The sequence below is a fragment of the Malus domestica genome, chromosome 06 (assembly GCF_042453785.1).
Source record: "Malus domestica chromosome 06, GDT2T_hap1".
Classification (NCBI taxonomy): Eukaryota; Viridiplantae; Streptophyta; class Magnoliopsida; order Rosales; family Rosaceae; genus Malus; species Malus domestica.
In genome coordinates, this window is record NC_091666.1 from 24,668,715 (window position 1) to 24,679,905 (window position 11,191).

At 36.0% G+C, this 11,191-nt stretch overlaps 2 protein-coding genes across 2 annotated transcripts; both read left to right on the forward strand.

Annotated features, from left to right (window-relative positions):
* Window positions 1-2,009: 2,009 nt before the first annotated feature.
* Window positions 2,010-4,270, forward strand: LOC103437431 (transcription factor bHLH14-like). Its single transcript, XM_008375899.4, has 2 exons — window positions 2,010-3,038; window positions 3,303-4,270. Exons 1-2 carry the CDS (start codon window positions 2,228-2,230, stop codon window positions 3,992-3,994), a joined length of 1,503 nt encoding a protein of 500 aa, XP_008374121.3. The 5' UTR covers window positions 2,010-2,227; the 3' UTR covers window positions 3,995-4,270.
* A 1,422-nt stretch (window positions 4,271-5,692) lies between these two features.
* LOC139196891 (uncharacterized) lies at window positions 5,693-6,405 on the forward strand. The gene is made up of 2 exons (XM_070823244.1): window positions 5,693-5,974; window positions 6,016-6,405. The coding sequence occupies exons 1-2, from the start codon at window positions 5,693-5,695 to the stop codon at window positions 6,403-6,405; spliced, it is 672 nt and encodes a 223-aa protein (XP_070679345.1).
* Window positions 6,406-11,191: the final 4,786 nt, after the last annotated feature.

Consider the following 11,191-nt stretch of genomic DNA (forward strand, 5'->3'; position numbering starts at 1 on the left):
CTCTCTTTGGTGGCGATTTGCTAGCCTTTTACTGCCTTTGTATCTAGGTAGCTGATATTTTGATGGGTTAATTAAACTGCTTCCAAAAGAAAGCCAACATTCCACCTGGTTGTACAAAAAGCTATTTGCTGTTACTGTGGGGAAAAAAAAGTAGGACATGAGAGCATGATTAGATTAGGGTTTTGTAATTGTAATATGCTTTATCCCTATCTTTGTTTTTGGTTTAGGAATCTATTACTGCTAATTAATCAAATCCTCTCTTTTCACCTAAAAAAAAGCGTGTGCTATCTACGCACCTCTTTTTACATCTCACACACCCCTTGTTAATTTATGTTCGTTGATCTTCTTCAATTCATCATATCCGACGGCCGGAAACTAAAAAAGTGTGGGAGAAGTAAAAAGGGGTGTATGGATATCACACCCAAAAAAAAAAAAAAATCTAAGTTGTTGTAGTTTTAATATTTAAGTTTTTGTAGTTTTAATATTTAAGTTTTTGTAGTTTTAATATTTTAAGATGTTGTATTTTAGTTAAGTTGTCTTTCAATTAAATTGTGATCTTTGAATTAATGTCTAAGTTGTTGACGTGCAGGTAAAATTAAAATATTTAATAACATGAAACTTAAACAATATGAAACCTAACGTGTCACTCAAAATCATATCCGAATTTTTTTTGAGATTATATAAAGATGAGAAATCCAGATGCTTATTCATTTAGCGACAAGTGACACTCAAAATATATCTGGAAACCTTATTTTGATATGATAGTTTAATTCAATCAACCAATAAAATTAAAGAACAAACTTAAAATAATAAATTAGGAAGGGGGTTAAAAAATAGCTCATTCGGTTGGATATGATATATAAATATAGCTTGACATTGTTAATTGAAAAATAGTTTATTGCAGAATTATAATCTGAATGAAACTAAACATAGCCTATTCAATAAGTAGAAGGGCGCAAGCCCAGGCAAAACTTGCAAGGGCAAGTAATGGGGCATCTGCCTTTCGCCTAATCGCCCTCCAGTCTTTCCTCTGCTGGAGCAATTTTTTTTCTGGGCTGTGGAGCCATTCAATCCAATTGCAAGGGCAATTGGAAATCTCGTCTCTCGTGGGTCATGACATGAAAAAGAAAGGGGAAAATGATCGATATTGATTGATTTAACCTAAAGAGGAAAAAGCCAAAATATCTATTCTCTATTGGACCCATAAGAGCCGTGTCAACCAAGACAGTGTGAACATAAGCTAACGGTTGGTTAACTAAGAGGTTAATTAGGTTGTTAACTTATTGATAGGTTTGAGTTTTATTATAAAAGATTTCGGTGATATTATAGATAGAAAGTCTTATATATTAATTGTATATTATTTTGTTATATAACCCATTTGGAGTTTTAAAAGATTTCGGTGATATTATAGATAGAAAGTCTTATATATTAATTGTATATTATTTTGTTATATAACCCATTTGGAATTCTATTTTCCAACGCTTAAGTTAATATGGAAAGAATTATTAGTTGTACGATAAAGACTTAGAACCTACCCGTTATCTAAAGGAAAACTTGCAACCCTACTCTTTTCCAAACACGGTTTCAAAATTTCTTTCACATGATGAAATGAAGAAAACTAGAAAACAATCTATCAGTCGTAGAAATGGAAAAGGGATCATATCCAGATCATTTTCACCAAATCCACCCAATCAATTAATCCGGGCCCTTAAAATTTGATCCAATAGCTATAAATAAGAGACATTTTTAAAAGTTATAATAACTTCAGCCGTTGGATCAAATTTCAAAGGTCCGGATTAGATGATTTGATGGAAATGTTCCGGAGAGGATCCTCTCCATAGAAATGAAGAAAGAATTGAATTAAGCACAAGAAAGTGGTGAAATAAAATCGAAGACCAATTATTCATTTTCAGAATAGACGGATGAGAGAAGTTCCCAAATAACCTACGAAAATGAGCTAGATTCAAAGGCTCTACTGTGTGGTGTGTTTATCACGTTGCACTATCAACACTTTCAATAGTACAGGAATTGGTCGTACGTAGGTTTTCCTTTATAAATTTCCAGTCCGAGCATTGAGAGCCTCACTCACTCAATTTCCTCTTCCATTGCTTCTCACTCACTCACTCAATTTCTTCTTCCATTGTCTCAAATTCTACTATTCATTTCTGACTTCTTAATTTGTAGCCAAACTTTTCTTTACATAATAGTCATTAGCAAGCAAAAATGTATGCCTTTTGATTCCATAAACTCCTCCCATACCATCGAGGCTTCTGAAAAAGAAAAAAAGGAAAAAAGGAAAACCATGGAGGAAATTATATCCTCTTGTACTTCTCAAAAGTTTTGTCAAGAAAACTCACCCACACTTCAACGCCTCCAGTTCATAGTTCAGAACCGCCCTGAATGGTGGGTCTATTCAATTTTCTGGCAACCCTCAAAACACAACAGTGACCTAGTTTCTTTGTCGTGGGCCGGCGGCCATTTTCGAAGCACTAGGGACTTGGCCTCCAAAAGAAGTTACCACAAACACCAACCCGGATTCGGGTTCAATGTTGTAGAGAAGAAGAGGGCGATTAGCAGAGAAGTTGAAGCTCTTTTCCATGAAGACGTGGATTTGGACGGTGGAGATGTTACTGACGCTCAATGGTTTTACTTTTACACAGCCTCTTTAACCCAGTCATTTACTGCCGGCCACGGTAATAGTAACATTCTGGGCCGTACGTTTTGTTCTGGTGGTTTTGTTTGGCTGGCAGGTGATCATGAGCTTCAATTCTATGAGTGTGAGAGAGTGAAAGAAGCAAGAATGCACGGAATTCAAACTTTGGTTTGTATTGCAACTTCATGTGGAGTACTTGAACTCGCATCTTTGGATGTGATCAAAGAAGATTGGGGTCTTCTGCAGCTATCAAAATCACTTTTCGAATCAGACAACAAGAACGTGGTCCCAAAGCAGCTGAGCAGCAGCCGTGAGGACCAGGTACATGTTTCTCTTTTAGAAAGTGGAATGTTTTCAGGAGCTGATAAAGAGTGGGCAACACAAGGTAAGCAAACCGGTTCAAATTTTTTGATACAGTAAGCTATACTGGTAGCAAATACCAATGCATCCAACTAGTATCGTCTAGACAATGATGTATGTAGATTGATGTCCAATACCAAACAATCTTTTCCGTTTGGATGATATTTACGATTTCTTTTCATTTAAAGTACTCACGTAACATGATCTCCAGATACGATATTTTATTGATATTGTGTATTTTAACACTCAATATTTCATTGACATGAAAGTTAAATATTTTGACTTGAAGGTCGTACAAAAGAAGCAGCTCCTGCAAATGTAAGTGGATCGTCATCAGACTCGGGACCTTCTGACTCTGTTGGAAATTTAACCTCTGAGAATACTGAGAACATTCGATTAAAAAAGAGAGGAAGATCATCAAACCGTGAAACAGGTAGAACAGAATCACCAATAAACCATGTTGAGGCTGAAAGACAAAGGCGAGAGAAGCTTAACCATCGATTCTATGCCCTCCGCTCTGTCGTTCCCAATGTGTCCAGAATGGACAAAGCTTCTTTACTTTCTGATGCAGTTGTATACATCAATGATCTGAAAGCAAGGATTGGGCAATTGGAGGCCAAAATTCACGCACAACCTCAAAAGCCTGGTGTTGATATTGGAGGCCAAACAAGCTCCATAGTTGATCATCATCAAACAAGGCCTAGGCTATCATCAAGTTATAATAATAGCGCAGCTGGGGCTGTGGAAATAGATGTGAAGATCGTAGGCTCAGAAGCCATGATACGAGTTCAGTGTCCGGATTGCAATTACCCTAATGCTAGATTGATGAATGCACTCAAAGACCTGGAGTTACAAGTTTATCATGCAAGCATATCAAGTGTGAAAGAGTTGATGCTTCAAGATGTTGTGGCAAGAGTGCCTAAGGGTTTCACAAGTGATGAGGCCATGAGAATTGCTATTCTAAAAAGATGGTACAACTAGAGTTATAGGTCAGTTATTAGTTTACCTTGCTAATAAGGAGTGATTTTGATTATTAATGATGATCTCATTATTCTTTGCTTTTATAATTGTTGCACGTAACTCAAACCTGAAGATGTATTAGCCAAAATTTTGGAGGGAATGTATATGTGTAATATATTTAAATGTGGAATTGATTTAAAATGTTTCAAGAAAAAATATAACGATATATGTACACTAAGGGATAGAGAAGTGAGGCTAAACCATACAATGAGCTAGGCATCATAATTTGGTATCAAACTGAGTATCTACATAAGTCAAACCAGAGAGAGAGAAAGAGAGATATTTCACAAAATTAGACAAGGTCGTTCTAATTACTTTTATAGTCTATATCCTCTGAACGGGGCTCGGACTTGATCATGATTTCCTCAAACTTAAAGGATTTGCGAACGAAAATAAGAATAATCGGACAGAGGTACTCAAACGTCACGATGGTCGTGATAAAAAATGGGGGGTATATATGGTCGTGCTGGTGCCAGACTTGAGCTATTACATGATATTATTCACACATGAACAAGCGGAGAACACCCGAGTGACCCCTATAGTCAAGCATCGCGGTTAACTTCTTCGTAGGGACTTTCGTTGTTGTCCGTTGTAGACTCCAGTGAGTACAACACTTCAGCTTCACCTTAGTCGGAGATGTCGCAAATCGCCTGGTTAATTAGGTAGTTAGTAAATACCACGACCGGAGCAAAGGTTTGGTGAAACGCGTAGAGCGTGAGATGTTTGATTGATTGGTTTGAGACCCTTTTCTCGTTGCCAAATGCCTTGTATTTATAGTGATTGCAAGTCTCACCTCCAGATAATCACACTCCGTTCAGGACTCAAACTCCTTTTCAAACGAAACTTCAGCTCGGCCAAGTCCAAGTACATTTCCGATTAGGCTTTCGACGTTTTTATATCTTTAATGAATTTGATCGCAGAAGGATGTCTCGGTATTGAAAACATCTTTATCCTTGTAAAACTGACATTCCTTCCCCAAGTGAAATTCCAGCTAAGCGAATTTGGGCTTTATAATGAAGGATTTCATACATGGATAGAGGAGGAGCCAATTTTGCTTGCTCCTTTCTTGGAAGTAGATTTTGGAGAGTGATAATTGAATGTAAATGGGAGTAATTTGGCGAAGTACTCTTTTTTCCCTTCTCTGAAGGTTTTTAACGAGGCTTGTCTTTCACCCCTAAATCTCTTGTACTCTGTTATTTTTATAGAAATGACAATGAGGTTTCCGATAAAAAAACCCAATGCGAAGGAAAGCATAACTTTTGGCAAAGTCTCCGTTCTGGGCCAAAACCATTAAAGTTTGGATTTTAAAGTGAGAAGCTTTAAATTCAAATCTCGTGGATGACGAATTCGATACAAAATTAGATTGCTCATTGTGTGGCTAGCCGAACTTCCCCTCCCCTTAGTGTAAAAATATCAATATACTAAAAAAAAAAATCAAAAGAATTGTTATTGGCATTCCAAAACTCTCATTTTGTATTCCAAACGAAAGAAAAATACACTTGTGAAAAGTGAAAAATGAGATTTTCTGATTGCAAATAAGTTAAACCCACAAAAACCCATGGGTGGGTTCTGGAAGAAGATTTGGCGTATGATGGTTCCTAATAAAATTAAGTTGTTTCTTTGGAGAGCGTGTCATCATTCTCTTGCGGTGTGACATAAATGGAACGGCGTCGTATTCGGGTCTTAAATGTTTGTGAACTATGTGGTGCCGCTGACGAAACGGAGGCGCATTTGTTCTTTAATTGTGAGTTCAGCCGAGTCTTTTGGTTTGGTACTTCATTGCAGATTGATATGGGATCACTTGGCTCAAAAGAGTTTATGGTGGGATGGAAAAAGCTCTTGGACCGTGTGGGACTAGGGATGAATGAGGATTCGGTACTTCAACAGATTGCGTTTGGTCATGACGTATCTGGAAATGTAGGAATGAAGTTGTGTTTAACGGTAATCGAATTTTGCTTCGCATTGTTGTCAATTTGTGGTAGCGTCAGGTTACGGAATTTAATGCGGCTACGGTTGAAGATGATGGAGCAGGAGACCGAAGGAGAAGGCAGGAGGAAGCAGGGAAAAAAATTCAGATTGAGGGGGTTGTGAATGGATGGCGAAAGCCGGACTTTGGAAGCTTAAAATTGAATTGTGATGAGGCTTGGAGGAAAGAATCAAGGATATGTGGTGTGGGATGGGTGCTACGGCACTTTGCTGGGATTCCAAAGATGGCGGGTGGGAAGGGTGGGGATAGGTATTTATCGCCTGTTATGGCTGAAGTGGTGGTGATTCGTCAGGGGCTTAAGATGTGCGTTCAAAGTGGTCTTTCGGAGTCGGGTGGCGCTAGAAGTGGAAACCGATTCGAAGGGGCTGATTCAAATGCTCAATAAGGAGATTCAAGCAGACGTGTCAATGTAGATTTATTTGGTTGATATATGGGCTATGATGCCTTCTTTCCAGTTGGTGAAGTTTATCTTCACTCCTTATCAATGTAATCGTGCAGCCCATATGGTGGCTGCGTATGTTCATAAGCATCACAGGTAGGCCTGGTAAACGGGTCGTGTTTATCGTGTTCGTGTTGCTTTCGTGTAACACATGTTATCTTAACGGGTCGTGTCACACCTGTTATCTTAACAGGTTCTTAACAGGTTGGGTCACTTTACCCATCTGTTATAACCCGTTATGACCCGTTAAGAAAAATATATTTTTTTCTTAAATTTGCACATACCACACTTTTCCACGTAAATATTACTTCAAAACATTAAACCACATAATTTAATATATATATATATATATATATAATTATTTTAGTTTTTAGGGGTATAAAATTGTTAAATTAATGTATATAATTATTATAGTTTATTCATACTCATTAAGTATAACATAAAATTTTGTGGTATCCACTAGTGTAATTTTTTAAATTGAAGATCGAATTCATTCATTGTATTCATATAGGGTCAAAGAATGTAGCTGTAAAAAAAAATCATCAAAATCGGAGTTAAAATAACTGTTAAATCATAATTTTTCTTTTTATAACCGTAAAAAAGTTTTGTCTCGTTACTTGATCTTTGAATGTTTGTTTTTTGCAATTTTTGGCGTATGCGATCTCGAAGTATATACAAACATGTTTGACGGTTGGATCGTTGAAACTAGTTTCGTAGAATACATATCCCATCAAAACAATAGATTCACTAACACTTAAGAGTTTATTCATACTTTCATTAAGTATAACATAAGATTTTGTGGTATCCACTAGTGTAAATATTTTAAATTGAAGATCGAATTCATTCATTGTATTCATATAGGGTCAAGGAGTGTAGTTGTAATTAATCATAAAAATCAGAGTTAAAATAACCGTTAAATCGTGATTTTTCTTTTTATAACCATCAAAACGTTTTTTTCCCGTTACTTGATCTCTGAATGTTTATTTTTTGCGATTTTTTTAATGATGCAATCTCGAAGCATATATAAACAAGTGTGACGGTTGGATCGTTGAAATTAGTTTTATATAATTCGTATCCCATCAAGTTCAATGGTGTATATATATATATATATATATATATATATATATATATATATATTTATTTATTAAGTAGATTTAAATCTATTTATTATGTACATATAATTATTATAGTTTTTAGGGGTATAAAATTTAATTTAAAATTATATATATATATATATAATTATAGTTAATATTATTATTGTATATATAATTATTATAATTATTATAGTTAATTTAATATATATATATATATATATAATTATAGTATTCTTTAGGGTTATAAAATTATTAAATTAATTTCTGCTTATCGTGTATTGTGTTACCCACGTATATACCCGAACCAACCTGTTATCTTAACAGGTGCTTATCGGGTTACCCGATAACGACCCGATTCGTTATCGTGTCGATCCGAACATTTGTTAATTTCGTGTCGTGTCGGGTTATCGGGTCGTGTCAGGAATTGCTAGGCCTAATCACAGGAGTCTGGGCAGGGATGAGTTAGGACCAAAATTTATGTTTAATATCTTAGCAAAAGTGCAAATGTTTCCATTCGTATTTGATTGATCAATATAATTCTATCTTTCGACAAAAAAAAAAAAAAATTAATTGAGCCAAAGGAAAATTACATGCATGTGAGGTTTTAACTCATGAAGACTTTTGGGTAAATTACATAAAATTACCTCAACTATTGGGTCAGTCACAATTTCATACCCCATCTTTAAAAAATTTCAATGTCATACCTTATCTTCAAATTTGTTGCAATGTTATACATTCGGTCAGTTGTCTGTCAATTCATCTGTTAAATGTTGACGTGGCTTGAGGTGGGGCCCAGTTTCTATTAAAAACATAATAAAATATTAAAAATAATAATTTACCCTTAAAAAAAAAAAAAACCAAACGCCCATCTTCCCTGACCCCTTCCTTTTCACTGCAACCCAAATCCAAAACCATTCCCACCCACACCAACTGTAACATCCCACATCGTCCAGGGGAGTGATCCTTAAATGTATATTCATATCCCTACCTAGCACGAGGCCTTTTGGAAGCTCACTGGCTTCGGGTTCCGTAGGAACTCCGAAGTTAAGCGAGAAGGAGGCCAGAGCACTCCCAGAATGGGTGACCCACTGGGAAGTTGCTCGTGACTTCCTAAAAACAAAACCGTGAGGGAATGGTAAGCCCAAAGCGGACAATATCGTGCTACAGTGGTGGACCCGGGCGGGGATATGACACCAACATCTCCCCTTCCCCACAGATCCACCTTCTCATTCTCTGCCGTTGCCACATCATCATCCTCCTCCTCCTATCCAACCCTTAATTCTTGGAGCTTAGCCATTGAGCATTCGCATCACGCTCGAAACAGCAGCACAACAAGGCAGAGAAGAAGATGAGAATGAGGATGAGGAGGTCGAGGGTGGTCGACGTCGAGTGCTTACAAAGGAGGGTGCAATTAGGGTTTAAGGATTTGGGTTTGGGGGTTGGATAGGAGGAGGAGGAGGATGACGTGGTAGCGGCATAGAAGGACGAGGTGGGTCTGGGAAGAGATGTTGGCGTGGGTGAGATCTAGGTTTGCAGGGAAGGAGTCGGGGAAGATGGGTGTTTGGGTTTTTTATTTTTATTTTTTTAGGGTAAATTATTTAGGGTTTAGGGCTTAGGTTTTAGGGTTTGGCGTGGATGGGAGTGGTTTTGGAATTATTATTTTTTTAAATATTTTTTAAAATTTTTAATAGAAAGTGGGCCCCGCCTCAAGCAACGTTAACATTTAACAGAGGAATTGACAGATAACTGACGGAAAATATGACATTGTAACAAATTCGAAGATAAGGTATGACATTGAAATTTTTTAAAGACAGGGCATGAAATTGTGACTGACCCAATAGTTGAGGTAGTTTTATGTAATTTACCCAAGAGTTTTTCTACTGCACATTAAAAGTGTATTTTTTTTTTTGAACAAATGATATTTTCTACACTAAGGAAGAGATAGTGGGCTTAGCCTCACAATTGGCTAACAATAATGTGGTTCAAATTCGTCTTTGGGGAGAATTGAACCCAAGACCTCTCACTTACAAGCAAAGAGGAATACCATTAGACAATAGTACTAAATGACAAAAAGTGCATATTTTATGTACATGGCCAAATGAGGTGTGCACTAGAGAAAATACATTAACGTAAGTAAGCCAGTTCTATAAAACCAAAAACAAAATTTAATATTGTTTACGAAAGGGTGGTTGTTGCAAGGAAGCCCAACGATTGAGGTGGCCGTGAGGAGTGCTTGGGTTGTATATATATGAAAAAGAACCTATAGTTTTCAGCGGGTGTGTTGGATTTGTATAACGGTGATTGATTAATCGATATTATACCATATATTTTACCCTATTTTTAGTTATAATTTATTGGTTATTTTGTGAGAATTTGATACTTTGATTTATATTTTTAATGTAGGATATTCACCTTCATTTGGAGCAAAACATGATGAAACAAATGAATTTTGGAGTGATTCAAATTGGAGGACATTCATGTGTCTCTCAACTTGATTGTATCAAAGTTTCAGATTTTTCTACCAAGTAGTTTATTTATGGTGAAGAAATAAAGCAGCAATGTGCAGTGCTGTCAAATTGATGTTTTGGGCTTATTTGGGCTTTTTGGCATCCAAGATGTCTTTTGGGTTCGAGGCATTTTGTAATTATGTTCGGGACATCTCAAGCTTTAATTCTAACCATTTGGGGCCTGTTTTAGGGCCTTGGAAATCAAAAAACGTGGCTGATTTGTGGCTGGACAGATTTCCCAAAGTTAGAATAGGAATGTATTTTCTAATTATCTTATTCTATTATGTTTCCATAGTTTTTAGAATACATTTTTTAGGTAGGGTTTTATTTTCTATTAGTATAAATAAGGCTATTAAGCCTTTAGGAATAGGAGGGAGAACGCATAAATTTACGCACATACTACTTTGGAAGATTCAAGTTTATTTTCAAGGTGTTTTCTATCCATATTCTTAATAATATTATGTTTTATGATTGTAACTAATTTTCGTTTGCTAGGGCGATGCCACGAGCCTTAGCAAGAATATGTAATTTCTTTTCAATTTACTTATGATATTATCATATTATGCATGCAAGTTTTGAAATATTAATCATCAGTTTAAACTATCTATTTGTCTTGATGATTGGCCACCATTAGGGTATCTAGAAAAGTAATTTGATGCAATTTTGGCGAAGGGTTGTCCCAAAAATTGACTAAGACTTCTTGTGGTTAATTTTTGTAACTTCTTAGGATGGACGACACGTCTTAAGATTTATATGGTTTCTCAAAATGATTTCACAAAACTTAATGAGTCTTGCATGTTCACATTCGATCTGGACACCACGGATGGGTTGTATGTCAGATATACGTTCTATGTTGGAGGTTCCAAGTAGGGCATACTTTAGGAAAACCTAACCTTCAAATATGCGTGGGTAATTCATAAGTAATTGGAAGAATTACGCAGGATTGTTAAGATGATAACGGAACCCTTGTGTTTCTTTAAATTGATTTTCTTTGAATTGGTTTCTAGTTGATTTATTTAATTGTCTTTATTTTAAATTCTTTTTTTAAATTCCAAAATCAATATTTTCCAAACTATGTTTTAAATAATTAATTAAGATTTGATTTTACACAAATTATTCATTCAATCCTTA